Source organism: Plectropomus leopardus, chromosome 16 (assembly GCF_026936395.1).
Source record: "Plectropomus leopardus strain MGB_pleo_1.0 chromosome 16, ASM2693639v1, whole genome shotgun sequence".
Classification (NCBI taxonomy): domain Eukaryota; kingdom Metazoa; phylum Chordata; class Actinopteri; order Perciformes; family Serranidae; genus Plectropomus; species Plectropomus leopardus.
Window position 1 is genome coordinate 32856537 of NC_142191.1, and position 25060 is coordinate 32881596.

The following is a 25060-nucleotide window of genomic DNA, read 5'->3' on the forward strand; positions in this document are numbered from 1 at the left end:
AAGACTTTGAGGTGATGTAATCCTCTGCAACCATTGTGGAGATTTGAGCAACAGTGATTGTGGATGTGTGACTCTACAACAGTAATACCATTACCTAATTCACAATAAAAAATAAAGTAATTCACACTGGAAATTGTTTTTGTAGTTAGTATAGGTGTGGTGCCAGAGTGCATAAAACAGCATAAAAATTGAGCTTGTTGATCAAAAAAGTCCTTGAACACCCAGAGTACTAAAATCCTGAAAATGTAATAAAATCCTAGAAAAGTCCTAAATCTCCTAGAAATGTTCTAAAATTCCAGAAAGGTCCTAAAACCCTAGAAACTTCCTAAAATCTGGAAATGTTCTTAAAAATCCTAGAAGAGTCCTAAAATCCTAGAAACATGCTTGGAGCTGCTGTTACTGGCCTCTGGCAAGTTGAGTATCACTGCACGGTTGTTTCTGCACCTTCTGCTGTGATAAATGTATTTACTGACATGGTGCTGTGTCCAGTCCAGTTTCACTCATTGTTTTCCAGGTACTGCCATCTACTCTTCTTGGATCTGGTTCATACACACAGTATTTAAACATTTACAGGAAATTCTCTGCTGGACATCTGTGGTTGCTAGGAGATCTGTGATGTAACTTCCAAACCTCTTTACATCAAGTGAGTTAAAGTGAAATATGGTGAATGCAGCCTGGCTTTTATCACTGCTGCAGAGCTGAGACATTTTAGTGTACACACACAACAACAACCTCTCTGCTACTTTACCATCCTCACCAGTGACAGTAAAAGACAGGTGAAATGTGCAAAACACCCACCCCTTCTTCCCCTCCTCCAGCACAGACGGTGTCAAATTAACTGGCTGAGAAGCCATCGATCCCCTGCCAGCACAAACAGTAGTGACAGTATTATAGGTGTGTGGAGGATGGGTATACTGGCTATGGCTGGTTGATTCTGAGAAATGACCGGCTGACTGAGACCAGAATGATGCAAAAACAGTGGGAGTGATGACGAGGGAGGGGAGAAGACTGAAAACAGGAAGAAAACTGGGAAGGGAATGAGCAAGACAGAAATACCCATATTTCCTCCTGACCACTAATAGTAACATTCCTGCGATAGGGAGCTGCCACTGTCTGTTTCCATGCCTACCAATGTCCTTTCTTTAGAAATCCCCACAGTCATTGATGGAATGATACTGCAACAACAACTTCAGCTACACTGCGTCATAACCATCTCTATGCAAAAATCTGAATATGATATCAACTAGACCTCCATACACCAGACAAGTTTCTCTACAGTTTACATCCATGTCTGTGAAAACATGCATGCGTCACACACATCTTCCCCCCGGCAGCACAGAAATTCAGAAACAGATACAACTATGTTGAGTGTATCTGAGTTATGATGTTGAGTAACTGCCAGAATAGTGTTTTTGAAGAACATTATGATGTTACAGAGAAGTTGACCTTTGACTTTTTGAGTATAATCATAACGTCATCAATTTATTCTTTTATACAAATTTCTGTGAAATTTTGTCATAATTACCGTATGAATTTCTTGAGGTATAGCCAAAATATGTTTTGTGAGGGCACACTGACCTTGACCTTTGATCTACAACCACCAATCTCTTCCTGAGATTTCATGAGAATGAGAATGAGATGGATGCAAGGTCATGGTTACCTTGACCTTTGATCATCAAAATATAATCAGTTCACATCTCAGTCCAAGTGGACATTGGTGCCAAATTTGAAAAGGGATATCTTGAGATATCCCGTTCACAAGAATGAGACGGAAGAGGTCTCAATAACCTTGACCTTCGACCTACAACCACCCTATTTGAATCAGTTTATTCCTGAGTCCAAGTAGATGTTTGTGCGTGATTTTAGGAACTTCATAAGATTTTGCATTCACAACAATGAGACATGCAAAGTCACTGTTACCTTCACCTTTGATCACCAAAATCTAATCAGTCCAAGTGGACATTTGTCCATAATTTCAAACATGCACTCGACATGTACTTGAGATATCGCATTCAAAAGAATGAGAAAGAAGAGGTCACTATGACCTTTGACCTATATCAACCAAAATCTAATCAGTTCATCGTTTTGTTGAAGTGGACTTTTTTTGCCAAATTAAAAGATATCCACAGAAATAAACATATTCACAATGAATGTCAAAATTAACTACATTGGAAACAGCAAAGCATGAACAGTATCTCACCTTTATATGCAGGTCCAGTCAGTAATGATGATGGAGACGATGAAGAAGTCAGGGGTTCCTGTATAAGCACAGCCTGTGCAGGCTCCACTGGGGTGGTTGTGGAGACAGAAGAAGAGGAAGAGGAAGAGGAGGAGGGGGCTGTAGAAGCGTGTCCACAGACATTATCTGTGTCTTTAGTCCCTGGTGTGAGCAGCAGCAGCCCCTGAGCTTGGCAGTCCGTGTGGGTTCGGCACTTCACCATACTCGATTCCACGTCTGAGAAAGTCCCCTTGGTGCACGGCTTACAGATCACGTCCTCCATCTCACTGCCCCGCTTTTTCACCCGGGTCCCTGGAGGGCACAGCGAGTGGGGCTTACACTCTGTACCATCCCCTGACAAAAAGCTGTGGGGGGGGCATGCGCAGACTCGGTCCTGTATGGGCGTGCAGGCTGCTTTCTCAATGAAGCCTGCGGGACACAAAGCCCGGCAGGGGTGGCATTTCATCACCCCATTCTCACCCCTTGTGAAGGTGCCTTCAGGGCAGTGGCTGCACTCCCTCACAGCCGTTGGGGAGCAGTGGACAGATACGTAAGTGCCTGCCGGGCACTTGTCGCAGACCAGCTGGGCACCCGAGTCAGGGTCGGTGTGCTGATAGTGGCGAGGGGAGAGGAGGGACTGGTCATCTGGGCTGGTTGTGGTTAAAACCCGAGCTGAGATGTCCACCACCACTGTACATAAGAGCTGAGAGGACAAGAAAGGAAGGAGGTAAAAGATAAATCTAAAAGATTGACTAAGTATTTAGATATTGTACAGAAGATTAAAAACACTGAAGCCTGTAGTTAAACCCAAAATACTTGAGAAACCTGAGCAAATTGGCTTGATTTCTTTCAAAGACAGAGAAGGAAGGCAATGAGCAACTTAAAAAGAAATGACCCAGTTAGTAAGTCCAACAAGCACCAGGTACAGTTTGTTTGAAATAAATCCTTCATTCACCAAGTTAGATCTAATTATTCCCCATAGCCTGTCTCTGCTGGCTGTTTACAGTCCTGTAACTTCTCCCTCAACCACTAGCTCAGCTGCCTGTTCCACTAGTAGAGACCACAGACCAAGCTCTGGTGGTGCATGCTGTGCACTACATTCAATGACTTTAATAGAAAGAAGATGCCTGTATTTATGACCATATTGAAAAACATACCTTCAGGTTTTGTAAATAAGCTGGACATTAGCTTTAAGAGCCACTTGATCAAATACTTTATACTTGGTAAAAATGTCTGTGTTGGTATTTGACATATAATATAGGTTCTAATTTTATTTCGGTTTACACAAGATGTCTGTATATTGTGAATGCTGTATAGAAGAGATGTTTATATTTGCATTACTTAGAATATTTCTGTTAGAATGCAGGCTAAGCTGCATACCACGGCTAAGGTGCCATAAGGAAGTGTGTGCACATGACAAAACAGGATAGGATGATGTCTTGCTAGAAGATGATGAAGTCTGCATAGGTGTGTACTGAAGTAAGTTTCTGACCGTGCTTTATCATGTAACAACATGTTTTATTGTTTTATGTGAGATAGGAATAGGACATCAAGTCGGCAGTAGACCAGACGAGATGTGATTATGGAGAGGCTTTGCCTGATGTATTTTTTGTATTTCTTTGCATTCCAAAAAAAGCCTTGTTAAAGGTTTTTCCTGCCTCATGTGAGTATTTGGATTTACAAATTGGAGCTGAAACACAAATCAAAACCATGAGACCTTGCAGACTAAATGGCCTAAAAAACTATGGTATGTTGATAGGGTCAGTATACCACCCAAGCCGATTAGCTGTCTCCAAAAGGTCGAATGGTTCTTCCTTTAGGAATTATACATTCATACATGGGCCACAATACCCAAATAAGTTCACAATCACAAAGGTTTATCTCGCTGGGGAACATGAGAATCAACAAAAAAGTCTGTCATTACGTCTGTTATTACATGGAAATTGTTAAAATGCTGGAAAAATTGGGGATGCTAAAGCAAAGTTCATGCAGTTGCCGTATTGGCCAAATCCTCTTCCAGAAAACGTGAATATCCACAAACTAGACCAGGAGTTGTTAAAATTCTGTATCTTGTGTTTAATCAAAGGAGCTGGACAGATGGCTGGATAGATGGATGGACAGATGGACTGACAGCCAAAAGGACAGCTGGCTGGACGAAGCGACTGACAGAACGACTAAAAGCACCTCCTCATGACCTTGTGTTGCCAACTTGGTGACTTTGTCGCTATATCTAGCGACTTTTCAGACTCCCTCTGCAACTTAATTGGTCAAAAGTGACCAGCGACAAATCTAGCGACTTTTTCTGGTCATTTGGGGAATGATTGTGTTGACAAAGCATCTAAAATATCATGTTCCGCAGTTCACATTACAACCAAGCTCACAAGAGCCAAGTGCACTAAGGGCGGCTCACCACTCACACAGCACCCATGCGGTAAGTCTAACCAGCAGCCCCGCAGTCCCAGACAGTTTTGCCAACTTGGCGACTTTGTCGCTATATCTAGCGACTTTCCAGATCCCCTTGGCAACTTAATTAGTCAAACTCCGTGGTGCACTCACACAGCACTCATGCAGCCAGTCTGACCAGCAGCCATGCGGTCCCAACCTGTAGCGGACTCCAAGACCGCTCTGAGAGCTGCCGGCCCTGCAAATGAGTCACGCGTGTGCAGCTTACGACCAATCACAGACAATGATTTTGTACGGTTACAGCAGAGCCACTGCTCAGTACATATTTGTATATATGTTTCTGTTTAAATTTTCACTCTTTTTTAGTTTCACATCCCAAAATCCCTCTTACGGTTCACTTTCTCAGTCGGTCTCACTCACACATTCAGTCAGTTCTTTGTCCTTCTACTCATTCCTCTGGCCAAATATAAGCTACACGTTTTTGTTTTGCTCTTCATTCATCAGGGCACTAAAAAAAAAGGATAAAAAGCTAACGTTTTAGATATATGGCAACAATAACTAATTTGTTCATTTGTAAATACGTAAATAGTTTGAGGACTACCTGGTCATCCTTTTCTATTCATTTTGCCTGTTTCAAAATTGCATATTATGCAAATTAGTTGATTATGTCATCTAGATACTTCTAGCTATTTCTGGGAGAGCTAATAGCTGCTTCTCTTACAGAGGAGTTGGCAATACTAGTCCCAACCTGCAGCAGACTCCGTCAATGCTCTGAGCAAGAGCTCCCCGCCCTGCAAATGGGTTACGCATGCGCAGCTTACAACCAATCACAGACAATGATTTTGTCTCCTCATTCCTCTGGCCAAACATAAGCTACAGGACCACGTTTTTGTTTTGCTCTACTTTCATAAGGTCACTAAAAAAGAAAAGAAAAAAGCTAACCTTATAGTTAAAACATTTGTAAATACGTAAATAGTTTGCAATCTACTTGGTCGGCCTTTTCTATTCATTTTTTCTCTTTTTATCATGCAAATTAGATACGTCATCTAGCTACTTCTAGCTTTTTTTGGGAGAGCCAATAGTTACTTCCCTCACAGAGGAGCTGGCAACACTGACGATCTCACTGATACTCCTTTTCACTCGCAAATGATTTTTCCTGTTAGGTTTGTACACTCATCAGGTCACTTATTAAGATCCTCAAAACTAAAGCATGGAGTCATCCAGTCCAAAATGTTTCCTAACCAGCAGTGAGCAACCTGGCATACACATTTTTCATTGTACATGTGTGGTATGACACACGTCGGGCCACACAGGCAGTCATGACTGTGCTGTGGTTCAGGTTTCATGGATTCTGGAAAGTCCAATTTCTAGCTCTGCCATCTAGGTTCCCAACATACGAGGCTGCTTTGATGAGATTTGTAGGAAAATATCTCTTTCAGAAACCCCCCCTCTGGTGTCATGTCATTGACCTCCTCCCCTGACTCACCAGGTCCCTCTGGAGCCAAGTGCATTCACTTTACAACCACGACTAAGATTTTTAACAGGCATATGACTCTGGCTTTCCTTTTTTTAAGGCTCCCATCTCAGCTCTGCTAGGAAACAGCTCACTGGGTTTAGGGGAATAACCCACCCATGGCTACACACACACATACACACACACACTGGCTGAGTCATGTCAGAGCCTATCATCAGACAGCCTCCTCTCCAACAATAGGTTGGTTTCCATTACAGATTTGCGCAAAACTTAAGCAGTATTTTCTAAATGTCGATAAAACACAGTCACAAGATGACTGTGTTTCCACTGAGTGATGTTCTGCAACTTCTCCTCTGGTGATAACATTCAAAGAAGCATGGCGACGGATGTTCAAAACATTAGTAGCTTTATTTCTATTACAGCCACCGCACTAGCTGTCATTATTTTCAACCCAAGGCGAGCCCCTTATATGTGGGAGCGGCTATGTGCGAGGGATTTCTGGGAGGTGATAGTCCATGATTTTATAGAGGAATTTGGATCAAAACTTCTGGATGATCCACTCATCTTTTGAAGAGTTATGTGATGCAATAACAGCTCTTTTAGCTCCTGCTGCATCATGAGTGAGCCAGTTGGGACGGACAGCAAACTAGGAAACATAACGCTCGCAGATTTAGCCATCACTGGCACGGATGCATAAAAAATTACAATACTAAATTGGAATGGCAGTGTTATTCACAATCAAATTACTTTTCCAAATCGAAATGGCCCAGCCCAACAGTCATGTGATGACAGGAAGGAAAATGGGACAATGTCTCTTTCGATCCTGTGTATCGTCCCATATTGACAGACCATAGTTTTTTGTCTCATGATCAATATTGACCAATAGGAGCACAGAGCACAGCGCTCTTCAATGCTCTACTTTAAATACAGACACAAGCAAAAGGGGAGAGCTATTTCATTCTGTCTCAGAACTTCACCACACCACCCCCTCTATAACCCGTGCTGCTCCCCAAAAGCTCAGCCTCCTTCTAACACAGAGAAGATGAACCCTCCTCTTTCCTTCATAACCACCCTGGCACCTCCCTCCCTGTCACCTATGCACTTCAAGGTCTGCCGTGTCCTCTGCCATGTCTCTAAGCCAAGTCACAGCAACAATTTCTGACTCGATGATTGGCTGAGCTCACACAAGATGAAAGAGGAGCGACAGACGGTGGGAGAGAAGCTCAAACACGGGTGGAAATGGACGGATCTGTGTGCAAAAATGTGTGTTTAGAGTGTGTTCCTCCCTGCCAAGTGTGTGTATTCAAACAAATGTGAATGAAGATTAGCAGCCCTTGTGTGGATGCAGAACAAACAGTTCTGGTAGGACTGAAGTGATGAACTGAGGGGAGAATTTTGCTGATGACGCACATGAATGTTAGTCTTCCATGATGAGCACTGAACAAAAGCATCAGTTTGGAGCAGGGATACCCAACCTGCCTTGCTTGGGGGCCACTTTTGCAAAATGACCGGAGGTCAGGGGCCAGTCGCAACAGACCCATAAATGTTTCAGGAGTTTAGGGTGTTTCTAGGATATTAGGACCTTTCAAGAATTTAAGCGCCTTTCAAGGATTTCAGGATGTTTAAATGATTTCAGAACATTTCGAGGATCTTAGGAAGTTTCTTGGATTTGAAGCTTAAATTGGACATTTCTAGGATTTGGGGATATATCTGGGACCTTAGGACATTTCTTGGATTTCACGGTTGTTTCTAGGACTTGTGATATTTCTAGGATTTGGGGATTGTTTTTTATGATTTTAGGTCATTTGTATGAATTTAGGACATTTAGTTAATCAGGACATTTCTTGCATCTGAGGGCATGTCAAGGATTTTAGGACATTCCTTGAACTTAAGGATGTTTCTCAGATTTCAGGGCATTTCTTGGATTTCAGAACGTTTCTTGGATAATAGGACATTTGTAGGATTTTAGGCCATTTCTATGATTTAGGACATTTCTGGGATTTTAGGACATTTCTAGGACTTTAGGACATTTGTAAGATTTTAGGACTTTTTTTGGATTTTAGGACATTTCTATGATTTCAGGACTTTTTAGAATTTTTAGGGGCTTAGCTAGGACCTCTGTTGGTGGGGTGTGGAGGATCTCCTACTGGCACTTTTTTTTAATGAAAAAAAAAAGCTCTATTTTGATGCTGTTTTATGCACTCTGACACACTATGTACAGTATAATAAAAAACAGCTCCCAGTGTGAATCACAGTGAAAATCACTGTGAATTAGAAAATGGTAGGGGAGCTTGCTTCCCGGCACCCAATGTTTTGGGGCTATATATATATATATATATATATATATATATCCTTTTATTTAACCAGGTAAAGGACTCATTGAGATTTAAAATCTCTTTTCCAAGAGGAACCTGGCCAAGAGGGCACCTTAAAACAACAAATATACATGTGATCAATGAGGTTTTTGCCAACATCACATTGGGACACAATAAGACATCTCCCACAAACTTCCCTCAAACAGTCAAAGAAAAAATCATTTTATGATTAGTGTGGACTTTTGAATGGACTGCTTTTAAGAATAAAGCAGTCCATTCTTTCTCCACTCAGTTGCCCTTTCACCGCGCCACCCATTCGCCTCTTTGTGTTTGTTCCCAGAACCTCATCCATAAACATCCGAGCATGTTCTCGACGTGCCGCTCATAACTGGGTTGCGTCAGTAACATCAATTCATTCATTCACATCAGCGCTCAGAGTAAGACGCACGCAGCAGTAAATGGGAACGTTCTGCTTGTTACAGGACAATGGATGCTCCCCCCGTGGCTCTCTCTGCTTGTTTGCAGAGTTTTATTATTGAAACAGCATGCGCTCGACATTAGCATAATTGCGGTGTATCACTCTGTATTTTATGTGAGGTTGTGGAAGAGAAGGCATGCTTGTATTAAACAGGAACTTTGCGGAGACTTAGTATGGATGCTCATGCTTTTTATGCTGGTTCCCGTAGTGCAGATTTTGTTTTTGTCTGGGGAAATAGGCTCATTAAAAAATACCAAGAATCTCCTGAGAGTCAACACAAGGAGCTTGATAACTCTTTAGTAAACACTGTCATGGAAAACTGCATGATTCATATATTGCTCATCCGAAAGCATTAGAACATCCTTCTGCATCTGCAAAGTCATGGATACATAATACTGTACATAGGCTATGTGTACAGCAAGCTCCGACTGAAGCAGAATTTTTTTTTATTTACACGTGCTTTTCCTGCTGTGACATGTCAAATATCTTCTGAAAAGAAGCCAATAGGGTGGGAATGTGGAGAAAACATTCATCACACACAGAGGAGTGCAAACAGGGAGGTCAGTATAATAACTGAAGAGAGTTTAAAGGTAAAGGAAAACATTTAGGGCAATATGTGTTTTTGCTTTCATGCCATGGTCAGAAGATAGATACACTTGGTTGGGTTATTTGTGGTTCCTAAAGTCTCCAAAAGTAGGATTGGAGCCAGAGCCCTCAGCTATGACGTTCCTTTTTTGTGGAAACATCTTCAGATTTCGGTCAGGGAGGCAGACACCGTCTCCACTTTTAAGGGTAGACTTAAGACATTCCTTTTTGATAAAGCATATAGTTAGGGCTGGCTCAGGCTCACCTTGGACCAGCCCATAGTTAGGCTGGGTAGGTTTAGGTTTAGTCTGCCGGGGGACTTGATACACTGAGCCCCTCTCTCCTTCTCTCTCTCTCTTAATCTGCAAACACTCATGTCCTATCGCTGCATAACGCTAACTCGGCTTCTTCTCCTGAGCATTTATGCTCCCTCATTTCGTAGATTTCCCTGATATATGGCTGCACCTCGATCATGGTTATGGTTGTGCTGATGCTGTGATCCTGCCTTTGGCTGTACCTGGTTTGTGGTTTTCCCCTCAGGGAAAAAATGGTAGAACCTTGGAGAAGAGCGCTCCAAGGTTCTACCATTTTTTCCCCATTATAGGGTTTTTTGGATGGAGTTTTTTTCTTACAGTCCAGGTAAAGTGATAATTAAAATATGTTAAAGATGTGTTATTAAACACCTGACCAAATTTGAATGACCAAAAAAAAAAATCACCAAGTATGTAAAAGAAGGTCTCAAAATCATGAAAAAATGTTAAAGATGTGTTATTAAACACCTGACCAAATTTGAATGACCAAAAAAAAAATCACCAAGTATGTAAAAGAAGGTCTCAAAATCATGAAAAAATGTTAAAGATGTGTTATTAAACACCTGACCAAATTTGAATGACCAAAAAAAAAATCACCAAGTATGTAAAAGAAGGTCTCAAAATCATGAAAAAATGCACATTATTCTCTGATCTGAAACTCTGTACTCTACTCGGGGTGTGTCCGCTGGAGGAGCAGAGGCCACACCCAATCGCAGGACTGTGCTAATGATGCTTCTCGTTTTTATACTGCTACATTTTCAGGGGAGGGGTAATGCTGAGTATAGCTCCAGTGCATCATCGAGTGGTTGGCTGGTATGGTTTTAGGCCCGCCCAAAAAATCTTAAAATGGGAAAATGGTAAAAAAAAACCGTCTAACTCCACAATTCAGTACATTAAGTTAAGAGTCTTGTAACATGTTTTCAACAATCAGTTTCCAACATTTAGAATGTGTTTTGAAACAAATCTCTGAATTCCCTTTACACAGACTTTAATTAAGGGAGGGTCAAAGGACAGAGAGATGTCGTATGCTGCTGATTTGTGATAATGGACTTAATATGACAAATTGACTTGACCTGACTTGACTACACTCTCCTGTCTGTATACTCGACAGAATTACCACCTCACTGTTGTATGCCTCCCCCAACACTTTAAGACATTTCTAGAGTTTTTGGGACATTTCTACTATTTTAGGATGTTTCTAGGATTTATTTGGACATTTCTTGAATTTTCTAGGGATCCACCACTGGCCACTGTTTTTATAAACAAGCTTTATTTTGATGCTGTTTTATGCACTCTGGCACCTTATGTGTACTTTAAGCACACATTTCCCAGTGTAAATTACTTTATTTTTATCACGAATTAGAAAATGGTTGGAAGGCCAAGCACCATATCAGGGGCCAGATTTTGCTCACTGGCCTTAAGTTGAGTATGAATTCTCTATACCCTCCACAATAACATACCATTATAATATTTGAAGCTAACAGAAGAAAGAACAGCCAGAGGGAAGGTGACTGACACAACACACACCTTGTGTGTCTGTGTGTGTGTGTGTGTGTGTGTGTGTGTGTGTGTGTGTGTGTGTGTGTGTGTGTGTGTGTGTGTGTGTGTGGCTCTTCAGGGATCAGACTGACCTGCGACAGCCCAGCTCAATCTGCAGCCATAGTTTTAAGCCAATGAGGATAATTACTGCACCGGCTGCTGTTCAACATGTCAGAGACAGAGCACAGTGAGCTTACAGCAGCAAAGTGCTTTAGAGGCTCACATTTTGTCATTGTGTGTGCCTGTATCTTGACGAACTCTAAAATACCTCTTTTTCCTAATCAGACACAAGCAACCAGCCTGCTGTCCATGCAGCCATCAGGAAAATCAAATGTAAAGAAAGACCCAAAAATCAGAAGAAGAAGTATATCCCTGCTTGCACGCACGCTGTCACACACACACAGACACTAGACAGCCTCTCCACAGAGCCAGCTCTGCAACTCAGCAAAGCATGAATCAATTTCAGTCTCAGCGTTGCCAGCCTTCGTCTTATTATGCCAACTTCATCTCTCTGTCTTGCCGCACTGCCTATAAACTACATCATGTGCCTGGTGCACAGGCCCAACAGCCAATCACACGGCCAGACACGCGGTGATGGGACAGGAACTGATCTCTCCCTCTGTTCTCCCACATTGCTCTGTCCAGCTCCCTATGCACTGCGGTCCTTTCTAACCATTCAACAGTCGTGATTCCTGAAGTCGTGAAAATCTCTCCATCCCTTTTGATGCCACCACAGCAGAAAAGAGAATCTCCCATTGAACCAGTCGTTTAGTATGGATGTATTTATGAGAAGCTGTGGTGCAACACAATCTCCAGTACTTTTTACTTTACATATGCATAAATATGGCCTCTTTGATGGTGCTTTTGCTTTGAGATCATAACGGCAAAAGCCACCTTTCACGGGCGTATGAAACACTACTGGAAGGTGTCAGCTGAGAATACGGCTGCCATTTCTTGCAGCCAGACACAACTTATCACAGTGTTATTTTACACTGGCAGACAGCCAGACGGAACCTGTTGCACCCACATGAAATGTGGTAAGATCACGTCAGGCTAAAACACTGCCAGTAATGATGTAGTATAAATTACGTGAGAGTGCCTATAGGGCGGTGGATGGGTCAGACAAACCCCAGACCCTCATGCTCTAAATGTGACGTTTGTTGATGTCCTGGATTTGGTTGCCATGTGCAAATGTTAACCACGTGCAGCATCATCCCACCATGTAACATCACAGTAACATGCATCCTGGAACATAACAAGTAGACATAGGATACCTAGATACCTAGGATACCTCATTTATTTGTTTCCGTCATCTGATAACGCTGTGCATGGCTGAACGGCTACACAACGCAGGGCACCAAAACATACAAACATGGAGGGCTGGAAAACGATACTGTACGTGGGGATTTATCACAGGACACTGACAGCGGTGTTTCAGTTTTCCCTCTCTCTCCTATGGCTCTCTGCCTCTCATAGACACACACACAGCAGGGCTTTTGCAGAGCTTCGGACCTTAACGTTTTAGTTACATTTTACGACCACGGACCACATATGACTTGCAAATCTTTGCAGTCTAAGAACTGAAGAGCTGTTAGTTTGTTTCCAGCTCGCAGTGGATGAATCCTCACACCACTGTTACAGTTTAACTTTCTGCTAATGCTAACACCAACTTTCTAGCTTCAAGTCCACAGCAAAATCATCAACAACCTACCTGAGACAAGCCCAGTCCTACAAAATAAAGCACCTTGAGTTCCACTTTGATTTAGTTAAATCGTGTCTGCGTGGGTTCTCTCCGGGGTCTCTGGCTTCCTCCCACAGTCCAAAGACATGCAGCTCAGGTTAATTGATGACTCTAAATTGCCCTTAGGTGTGACTGTGAGTGTGTATGATGTTGTATGGTTGTCTGTCTATATGTGTCGGCCCTGCGATAGTCTGGCGAACTGTCCAGGGTGTACCCCGCCTTCCGCCCGATGACCGATTGGCTCCAGCCCCCCCGCGACCCTCACGAGGACAAGCGGTTACAGAAATGACAGTATTTTATTAAACTTTATTAAACAGTAGTTTATGTAACTTTATTCTATGGCAACAGCTACTTTAATTGTAACTGTAGTTCATTTAGTTCATTTAGATTTCAAAATATTGATATATATCGTGTTTCGCGATATAGCCTAAAAATATTGTGATATTAGTTTAAAGCCTTATTGCCCAGCCCTACTAAAGCATAATTTGTAGACGTGGATGTCCACTGCAAAGCAGCAACATGTGACAGCCTGAGATGAGAATGCGTTGAAATTAACTAGTTAGTTAGCAGTTAAAACCGACATCCTGGGGTTTAATGTGTAGGTGGGCGGTGTGGAAGGAATGGCGGGGCAGTGTTGAGCTGATGCCTCAGTGACTCACTGACAGAGTGACGGACAGAGCGCAGGGTGGAGGGAGAGATCTGAGGGTGTATCCATCAGTCAGCCAGCTCCTGTTCACATCAGAGAGGCAACGCTGTGGCATCACTGCACCACTGCAGAGCCAGTTCCCATTAGGCACACAAACCCACAATACACACACACCCAGAAACAAACACTTCACCACTCTGACTCTGTGCCTCCCTGCCTGCTGGCTGACAGGCAGAGCATGCTGTAACTTTACCCCCAGCAGCAGCTCCGTCCACAGGACACGCCCAGGACCCATGCCGCTGCAGGCACCACAGCGGGAGCTCAGATCTTTTTTTAGGTGACAGGCGACTAAACCTGAACCCCGTATCACTTCCTTGTTTGTGAACGTGAGCAGGCAGCCGTCTGCACATGTTTGGCATGTGATGGGACATGGCTGCACACATTATTCATCAGATGTGTTGGTTTTGACTGCTGTGACAGTTATAGAGGAATGCATTAACACAGCAGTGAATGAGTGTTTACACAGGTGTGTTTAACACATGTAGTATGCAACACTGTGTCTCTCCTCTCTGTGTTCTGTACATGTTCTGCCTGGAGCGTTTTTAACTTTATGCATTATTGATGCAGTATCTTAGGAGAATTACAGTAAGCAGCCGATGTCTCACGTGGCGATTACACAAAAACATCTATGATGTCCAGGGATATGATATGACTCCTGTTTTTATTATTTGACTGTCTTTTCTTTTGACCAAAATATTTAAATTTGAGGAAATGATGAGTGCAGTGTTGTCAACTTGGCGACTTTGTCGCTATATCTTGCGACTTTCAAAACCCCCTTGGTGACTTAATTTGTAAAAAGCGGCCAGCGACAAATCTGGTGACTTTTTTCTGGTCATTTGGGGAACGATTGTGTCGACAAAGCAAATCTAGCGACTTGTATTGACAAAGCTTCAGCAAAAAGCATCTAACACATCCCACTCCGCATTTCACATTACAACCAAGCTCACTAAAGCAGAGTACAGCGAGGGCGGCTGCCGTCTCCTCCTCATCTCCACTCACACAGCACTCATGCAGCCAGTCAGACCAGCAGCCCCACTGTCCCAACCTGCGGCGGACTTCGAGACCGCTCTAAGTGAGAGCTGCCGGCCCTGCAAATGAATCACACGTGTACAGCTTACAACTTCCCTTACAGAGGAGTTGGCAACAGTGGATGAGTGTAGCATGGTTAGAGTTGAGGTGAAGTGACAAACTGACACTTGTCAATCAAAATAACATGGCTCAAATAATGCACCTCTTTAAAAGGACAGTTCACCCCAAAATTAAAAGTACATATCTGGACAATTAGAGACCAATCCAGATAAGTGGGAATCACCAGAGGCCCCACAATGCAATATTATCGTGATAGTGAAGTCGTGATACAGTATAATTGTGATTTTAACTTTATACAGTACATCAAAAAAAAATCAATACTTGCTGTCTTTGTAGTGATACAACATTGCAATACTGTGCTGTATCATTTTTTCCCCCACCCCTCAATTCCAGACAAACATTCCCAACTGCACATTTTTACCAAATCTGAAAATCTCTCAAGTTGTTCTTGAGATATTAAGTTCAAAAGAATGGAACAAATGCAAGGTCATGGTGACCTTGACCTCTGACCATCAAATTCTAATCAGTTCATCCACGAGTCCAAGTGGATGCTTGCCAAATTTGAGGAAACTCCCAAAAGTCTCTCTTGAGGTATTGTGTGAACAAGAATGAGATTGATGCAAGGTCACAGTGACCTTGACCTTTGACCACCCAAATCTAATCAAGTCATTGTTGAGTCCAAGTTGATGTTTTTTGCCAAATCTAAGGCAATTCCCTCAAGGTGTTCTTTAGAAAATGCTAGTAACATCCTAAATTCCTAGAAATGCTCTAAAATCCTAGTAACGTCGCAAAACGTCTTAAAATCCTAAACATGTTCTTAAATCTTAAATATGTCTTTAAATCCTCAAAAGGTTCTAAATATTTAGAAATGTCTTGAAATCCTACAAATGTCCTTAAATCCCTCAAAGTCCTCTTGAGATGACCTCTGACCTTGACCTTTGACTACAAAAATCTAATCAGGTCATTGTTGAGTCCAAGTTGATGTTTTAGCCAAATATGAAGCAATTCCTCGAGGTGTTCTTGAAAAAAAGGCTTTCACATGAATTGGACGGACGGACAAACTGATTATGAACCTTATGCCTCTGGCCACATATCAGCACCGCAGAGGCATAAACATGTAGGATTCAAAGTTGATGGAGCTTGATACATATGAGGGACTAAAAGTGAGATAGCCTTTCTCTGCCTTTGCTGCTTATATTGTGACAATTCCTTTCTGTTAATCTGTAGCCCTCTGACATACTTTTGTTTTAGCATCCAGCCGGGCCGGTTGCTGCCTCAGTTAGGGTTGCTGATTCTTTGTAAAATAAAACCAAGTTTCCCACAAACCCTTCCTCTAACACAGAGAAAACTGCTTATCTGTTCAAAGTTTTAACAAACCTTTCTAAAGACTCTACAAGAAATGCTAAATGGGTAAATGCTGTTGTGCATGCTCTCATCAAAACTGCTGATTCATGGCTATTTCTGTCTAGTCATCCTTTCTGCTACCTGCTGTTGTGAGGAACAGTGCCACCTGTTTGTGTCAACAGCGACCATCCTGTTGACCCTCTCTGTACCACTGGTATATGAAGTTATATAAAGCAGTGATACTCTACTTAGAGTCTGCAGATCAAATCTGGCCCCAGGGAAGTTGCTGGGTGCCCCCCCAATCATTTTCTAATTCACAATTAAAATAAAGTGATTCATACTGGAAATTTATTTTGTGCTTTTAGTATACACAAGATGCCAGAGTGCATACAACAGCAAAATAGAGCTTTTAAATTAAATTAGAGCTTTGAAATTTTCTTTAATCCTAGAAACATCCTAAACTCCTAGAACTAACCTATAATCGTAGAAATGTCCCAAAATCCTAGTAACGTCCTAAAACTGGAGAAACATTGTAAAATCCTCGAAATGTTTTAGATTCCTAGATATTACCTAAAATCCTCCAAACATCCAAAGTCCTAAAAACTTCCAAACATCTTAAAAATGTCCTAAAATCCTAGGAATGTCCTAAACATGTATGCGGCTGCTGCGACTGGCCTCTGGCCTTGTTATTTGGCAAAAGTTGTGCCAAAGCAAAGCAAGTTGCGTATCCCTGACATAAAGCAACAGTGTGATTGATTTTATAACATAAGCAGCACTTTCACCTGCTGCCTTAGAACTGGGCATGAAGCATAAAGATTCTGTCCCTGAATCCTGTTGACTGCAGCACAGAGGGCCAATGAGCCCACCCACCTGAAACTCGATCTGAATAACACACCACAGCACATCTGAGTGTCTTCACATTTCTTCACAACATCCCAAAATAAGCAGTTAACGTGCACACAGGCTGCATGTCACCTCATGCAGCCTGTCAGCACCCAGGAGAGAGCTGTGCGTGTGCAAGACATTGCAGCACAGCCGCACACACTGATCTCATCCTGTGACAAGACGTGTGATGAGCAGCAACAAACTTCACCATAAAGCAGAAAGTGGAATGAGGACTCTCACACAGCTCGGCGCTGACTTTCTGTTAGAAATGTCGCATTTTTTCAGGAAAAATTAATGAAGTGGACACGCTGCGTCACGGCAGGGAACAATCAGGCTACTGTTATGGGCGGTGTGTGTATGCGTGTGTGTTTGTGTGTGTGTGTGTGTGTGTGTGTGTGTGTGTGTGTGTGTGTGTGTGTGTGTGTGTGTGTGTGTTGGACCACGTGTGTTACATAATGAGGTGGTGCATACAAACATTTGGCTGTGGGTGGGATGTTTGTGTGTGTGTGTGGCAGAAGACATTAAGCTGTAATTACTCTCCAATTAAAGAAGGGCCCACCATAAACACACTCACACACACTGGTAGATGCACACGCACACACACACACACACACACACACACACATGTTGAGCCTTGGAGCTGGTGGCACAGCAGCACCTGTTGCTGTGTGTCCTCGTGTCGTCCTGCTCTGCGGTCGCAGCTCGTTTCAGCTCACAGAGAGAGACTCTGTTTGGACTCGGCGAGGCTGAATTTTTCCCTGACAATAGCCAGAGATGATATTTGAGTTCACTGCTAATGACTGAAGCAGAGAGCAGCAGGAAGTACTCAGCTCCACTTTGTGAAAACACAACCTACACACATCGCTTTCTGTAGTCTTGGTTTTATGGTTCGGACAGATTCTCCTAAAGTATATATGGATATATGCAAAGTGACAGGAGAGATACATGTGATCATAGGCTAGGGCTAGGATCTAAGGACATTTCTAGGATTTCCGGACGTTTCTTGGATTTCAGGATGTTTCTTGGATTTTAGGACATTTCTCAGATTTGAGCACATTTCTTGGATTTGAGAACATTGCTAGCATTTTAGGACATTTCTATGATTTTTGGAGATTTCTTGGATTTCAGGACATTTGTAGGATTTCAGAACATTTCTTGAATTTCAGGATGTTTCTCATATTTTAGGACATTTCTATGATCTTAGGGCATTTTTAGGATTTCAGGATATTTCTAGGATTTTAGGAATACCGGGGTATTTAGAAGTCCTTAAGGTATGTTATGAATTGGTAACACTGAAGAAAGCTTAGGACTGAAACGCCTGCTGCTGTGTATCAATTAACAGTATTAAATGCTTGTTGGTGAGTGCTGACGACTTCTTTTTACTATTGTGATTTTTGAGTTGACACCCAGAATACTCTAAAGGATTTTTGAGTGAGCATGCCACTTCTTATGTTTGAATCATGCTATGACTCCAGGCACTCTTTCTATTAAAATCATTGTATCACAGCACGTACCACCAGAGCTCTGTCACCCGTCTCTACTGGTGGAACAGGCAGCTGAGCTGAAAGACACAGTGACTACAGTTACAGGACTGTAGACAGCTGGCGGCCAGCGTGCAGAGAGAGACTGTAAGGAATAACAGCAGGTTTTTTACATCTAACTTCCTGAATTCAGGCTTTATTCGGACCAAACCAGAGCTATTGGTTATTGTTGGAACAGTGGACTTACTAACTAAATTGATAACAAGAGTAGCCCAGACAGTTTCGGTGAGTTTTATATTGTTTTGTGGAGTCTGAATGAAGTGCTTTTTATATGACCTGTTAACAAGGCAATTAAGCCTCATCAGCTTTGTGTGACCCTGACAAAGCTGAATTCAAAAGATGTACAGTTGTATTTCTCTGTTTAATAGGCAAATGGGTGTGAGAATATTACTTTCTTGTGAGTTTTATTAGGACTGCCGCTTGATGATCAGAGATTCAAACCATCAGTTGGAGACCCATCAGCTGCCTCAGATTGCTTCAAGTCAAGCAGTTGGTTTTTTTTTGCAAGTCAGTGTGCTTTGCAGTATATTTCAGGGGACGCTTTGGTCCCCAGATTTTGCTGCAGAGTGCTCTTCACTTTCACACTACTTTTTGGTACAAGCTGCTATGGACATGCAGGCAGCATCACAGAGGAGAAGCGAGGAGAGACCTTCTGCTCTGTCCTGATACATTTACAGCTCACAGCAGTTTAATACAATACAGTCTCTAGTTTTCTTTGGATATCTAGTGTTTGCAAAAAATGTTGCACATTAACGATCTATTGTTTGTGCTGTTGTTATATTACATGGATGCCACTGTCCTGCTGAGCCCGTTCAGAATTTCAAACATTACATGGAAAACAAAAGCAATCATCAAATATTCGTATTGAAATGCAAAATCTGATTTAACTGGCATAATGATGAGTTGGGTACAGCCCTAGTTATTATTGCGTATTTATTAGTCTGAAAAGCTAAAAGTAAGTAACAGACTTGCCGTTGGTGGTGGGGGTTGGCGAAGCATACTCATACGGTCATAAACTGTACATCCTGATGAGATTTTAGGAAGTTATGAAATATTACACACAGCTCGAGTCTGGCAGACATGTTCAGCTTTAAAAAGCCGAGTCCTTAGAGGCTGGTAAAAATGAATATGTGGACGAGATTCAACAAACCTTTTTTGTTTAATTAAGCTAAAATAATCCCCACATGACTTCGCTTTTCTGACTCGTCTGCATACAAACACAACAGACCTAAGTATTCTATGAGGAGAAAAAGGCAGCGTCTGAGTGCTGGAGCCTCATCTGACAGTCTGATGAGGATGAGACCGTGAGCTCAAGCAGCTACAGAATCAACTATATTCATCACCTAACAAAAGGAACACCTCCAGCCCGTGAACATGGGAAAACCTGTCTGGCTCCATAAATACAGATACTAAAACATCCATGAGTGAGCCTTCAGTGATGATGATAGGGGTGATAACATGACCTTTTAGAAGACAACAAATGCCTTCACCATTTAAAACCTGAGTAATATGGATGGACTTCTTCTAAAAACATGAGAAGAAGCAATGAGCAATGAACATTTCTAATTCAGTGGGGCAAAAAGTAAATTCAGTAAATTCACAACGAAAAAGAAATTACTTAAAAATTAAGTTAAAAAAACAAAATACACACACACACAAAGTAATGAGTGCCATAAATACATGAATACTGGCTAAATAAACTGATATAAATGACAGAGTTAGATTTTTTTTATTTAAAACATAATGGGAGCTCTATCCTACCACTTAACCCTTTAAAATCTGAACAAATTGACATACATTCTTTCAAAAATGTGAAAAGGCAATGAACTACAAAATAAGAAATTTCCCAAAAATAAGCAAGACATTCATATACATTTTAAGAACATAACCTGAATATTGGTTTAAAAACAGTAGACAAAAAACAATAATTAAAAAAAGAACAACACATTTTTTTCAAAAAGAAAAGAAAACAGAAATGAAAAAAATATCTTTAAATAATAAAAGAAAAATTGTTTTGTTACTAACGTTTGTGAGTAATTCAAAATAAGTAAATATGATTATTATTAATATAGCTTTTCCCTTGATTTTCCCTTCTTTCCTTAGCTTCATAAAAAATATTTTCTAAATCTACTTTTTTTTCTTGCAATTTGTGGAACATTTCTTACCGAGTTGCCTTTTTTCCATGTTTTTGAAATAAATCTCACCAATTGTGAGAATTCAAAGGTTTAAACACTTGTGAAAGGTGTCTGAAAGCAGGACCCAAAAAGTGATGTCGCTCCAAGTTTCAAAGGGTTAAATGATTCAATGTCATTATACTTGCTTAATAAAGCAGTATGACTGTCTTAATTTTATTTCCTGTGTGTGTCTTTCTGCTGACTGAAATCCAGCCGTGTGTGTAAAGACAGACAGAGTACGGCTTGGTGTCCCCTGGCTGACATGTCCAGTTGTTTTTGTTTCAGGGTAAACAATAGACTGCTGAGTCCTCTGCTTCTCCATCCTTCCACTGGAGACTCTTTTGTTGTCCACCCACAGAGGACTCAGTAACACACTGCTGAGATGTCCAACATAAAGACAAATAGTCTCTGGAGTTTATTTAATGGTCAAAGTTGTAAAAATATTTTAAATACTGGATTTGAAGTTAAGCCTGGGAAAAAAAACATGCACTGTCCCTTTAAAAGGAGAACCTGCTGGAGGAGTCCTGAGGATGAAAACATGCAGGAAGCTACTCACCACTGCGGACAAACACATGGCACACATGGTCCCGGTTCACACAGCACGCAGGAGGCTCGAGCACACGTCCGAGTCCAAGTCGTCTGCAGGAGAAACACTTGTCATCTCTAGATGCTTCTCAGCCTCCTCCTCCTCCTCCTCCTCCTTCTGCTGCTGCTCCTCCTCAGCTGACTGGAGGAGAGAGGCTGAGCCGGGCTCTGCTGCAGAGACTCTCTCAGCTGCACTGAGTTCTGGTCCGGTTCTCCAGGTAGACCGGTTTCAGATAGTACGGGATCAGGGCGGGTTTCACAAACAACGCGTTGCGCATTCCCATAGCGCTGATAGATGAGGACCACGCCGGGACCGGGATCTCTGCCTCGCCCCGTCCAGGCTGTCAGTGAGCAGTGCGGATCTCCTCCAGCGCTGCGTAGCTACGGACACCGCCGCGGTGACGTAGGCACGGAGGGGCGGGAGATACCGACGCGCCTCCGCCAATCACAGCACGTCGACAGCAATGCACGTGTGTTAATGAGCCTAGTCTGTCCAATAGGGAGTGGGATGGAGGGGTGAACCCGGGTCCAGACCATGGATGTATTATAAAGAAGTCGGTCCAGATTTGTCCAGACCACTTCCCTGTAATACATCTATGGGCCAGACCCACAGCCGCCATGTCCTCATGTGCTGTGACACATTAAAGGTATGGTTTTAAAGTGGAGTAGTGGATTACTTATCTATAGTCAGTGTATTACAGTGTTACTCAACTTACAGCTCAAGGGCCAAATCAGGCCCCTGATAGGGTGCCTGGTGGCCCCAACCGTTTTGTAATTCACAATAAAAAAATAAAATGATTCACACAGGGAATTGTTTTGTACTTTTAGTATCCATAAGGTGCCAGAGAGCATAAAACAACATCAACATAGAGCTTGTTTATCAAATAAAGTGGCAGTGGAGGATCCTCCACATCCCCGACAGAGGTCCTAGCTAAGTCACTAATGTCCTAAAATCCTAAAAACGTCCTAAAAAAATGTGTGGTTTTGAAATTGTAACATTAGGACTTTTTGTCAAGTCAATTTACGAGTTTAATCTTGTAATATTAAGACTTTAATCTCGTAAATGTATCTTTTCCCCCCTCATAATGTTTTACAACCATCTATTCTCATTAATCAGTGTCAAATCTGCAGCTGGACTGCTCCTTTAAATGCAGAAAACAGAGCTGTGATGCTGCTGGAGCTGAGATGTAACTCCAGCCCAGCACCCTGAGCTGAGGACAGACGGGCCTCAGGCTAACGACTCCAGCAGGACCAACCATCATCCCACATGGAGCCAGTCCATTATACTTCTCTGACACTCAAGCTCCGCACCAGCATCAGGCCGCTCTATGTACATCTGCTGTTTTTAGAAAGCGCAGAGTAATGCTCAGCATATGAATAATTGAACAGCATTTCTGATCCTGTGCTCTAAATCCCACGCTAACAAACGTCCTGCAAACCTTTATTTGGCTCTGCTGTTATTTTAATGTGCAGCTTAGATGCAATGAGCTGCCCTTTGACCTCATGAACCACTGTAGTCATTTTGGTATCATCAGGTAACAATGTGAAAAGTTTCTTGTTCTAACAAGATGTTTTCCACATTTTAACATATTTTTTATTGTTCTAACAAGATTATTTTTTTCACATTTTAACAACATATTTTTTTTGTTGTTATAACAAGATATTGTCTAAATTTTAACATGTTTTTTTATTGTTATAACAAGATATTTCCAACATTTTAACATCTTTCTAAATTTTATAAGATATTATCAATTTTTTAAAAATATTTTATTGTTATTTTTATTGTTATAGAAGATGTTTTTTTCACATTTTAACATATTTTTTTGTTATTGTTCTAACAAGAATTTCTCTAGATTTTCAAGATGTTTTCAAGATGTTGTCCACATGGCCTAAACTAAAGCATTGCACACAGTCTTTATACAGTTCATAATTCAATTCAGTTGGAGTTCATACAATACTATTCCAAATGTGTGTACATCTGCTGACAATAGATTGGTGAAGGGATGACGATTGATGATTTGAATGGGATTTTCGATTATCACCAAAAAACAAGAGTTTATCATACTTACACATTTTGTTCAGCATGATAATCTTCACAGATGAACACCACTTTTGTGTGTTTTGAAGCGTAAATGAAATCACCAGCAGCAAAAAGCTATCGTCAGACTAGGTGACTGCTAAGATTAGCATACTGGCTAAATTCATGAGGAGCTATCTAACAGTTGTGTAAAACAAGGAAGATGGGCCAATAAAATTTATAACTGCTGCTGAATCTGCATCATTCCTCAGTGTTTACACAAAGTGAGTTATATTATCAGCCTCTCTTACCTTTCTGTGGCACAAAGCTGCTCCGAAAAAAAAGTTTAACATGTTATATAAAACAATATTCTATCGTGTGTGACTTTAACAATTTCACCAAAACATCCTGAGAATGTTGCAGCAGAATGTCCTACCTTTGTTAACATATCACATTACAGGAACGTGTCATTAAAAAATGCTGTGAAGTGTCAAACATCAATAACATCCTTTTTTTGTTGTTGTTTTTTAAACTAATTTTTAGGTTATTTTCTTAAAAATGCTTTAAGTTTTCTTGTAGTTCCAATAAAGTTCTTTTCAAAGTTAGGGTAACAATTTCTATAAACATCAAAAATGTTAAAAATGATTTTTGATGATCACATTAAATTACATTTTCATAAATTATCTGTGATCTCAGTCCTCAATAACATGTTCTGAATGTTGCTTTGAATGTTCTTACTTTGTTCTCATGAAACATTGTGGGAATATGTTATAAAAAAAACTGTGACTTTACTGTATTGCAGTGCTTTACATACCTGCAATCACTTGGTTCTGTTAGAATTTAAACACTTTTGACATTTGACAGCACACTCTGGAGAGATTCAATGGACATCTTGGGTAACAAGGTCTGGGACAAGTGAGAGCATTTGTCAATCTACGTCACATCCAGCTCTGAGGTTAGATCCAATTGGAACCAAAGTTTGGCATCAAACGGATCCAGATTTCTGCCTTAAATTTTGAAATAGCCAAATGCAGCATGTTAGCCTGCAGCAGATTGCTGATGCAGCAGATTAAAGGTGGGATTGGATTACCAAATCCAAACGTTGAGGATCAGACATGTTTGGATCTGCTTTGAAATACCTCATTTTCAGATCAGAATTTAATCCAACAAATATCATCCTGTGAGCTCATTTTAAAAATACTCAGCCTCATCTGATGTGGGTGACTTTTTTCATGTTGCTTCTTGTGGAACTTAAAACTGCAACAAGCTCAGCTGGCTTTGTAGTATCATAGGCCTCTTCTGCTTCACAAGGCTCGCTGGTATGTGTGTGTTGCTGCTGTATTATGTGTACATAGATTTATTTGTTCAACATTTCCAGAAGCAGGGATACTCAACTGGCTTTGCTTGGGGGCCACTTTTGCAAAATGACAGGAGGCCTGGGGCCAGTCACAGCAGCCACATACATGGTTCTAGGATTGATGATGTGGAGATGTGTCTTGGATTTTAGGAAGTTTCTAGGATATTTGGACATTTCTAGGATTTTAGGACATTTTTAGAATTTAATAACATTTCTCAGATTTGAGGACATCTCTAGGATTTTTCTATGTTCTCAGGGTTTTGCTCAGAATTGATGACATTTATGGACTTTAGGTCAT

At 41.4% G+C, this 25060-nt stretch overlaps 1 protein-coding gene across 1 annotated transcript in view; it reads right to left on the bottom strand.

The window, feature by feature from the left end:
- The window catches only part of tnfrsf21 (tumor necrosis factor receptor superfamily, member 21), a 63026-nt gene extending 41269 nt beyond the window's left edge, over positions 1 to 21757 (bottom strand). The window contains exons 1-2 of the mRNA XM_042503574.2: positions 21360 to 21757; positions 2201 to 2921 (exon numbers count right to left, since the gene is read on the bottom strand). Coding sequence (XP_042359508.2) covers positions 2201 to 2921; positions 21360 to 21386 — 748 coding nt within the window. The 5' untranslated portion in view covers positions 21387 to 21757. The remainder of the gene's footprint in view (positions 1 to 2200; positions 2922 to 21359) is intronic.
- Between the last annotated feature and the right edge of the window lie 3303 nt (positions 21758 to 25060).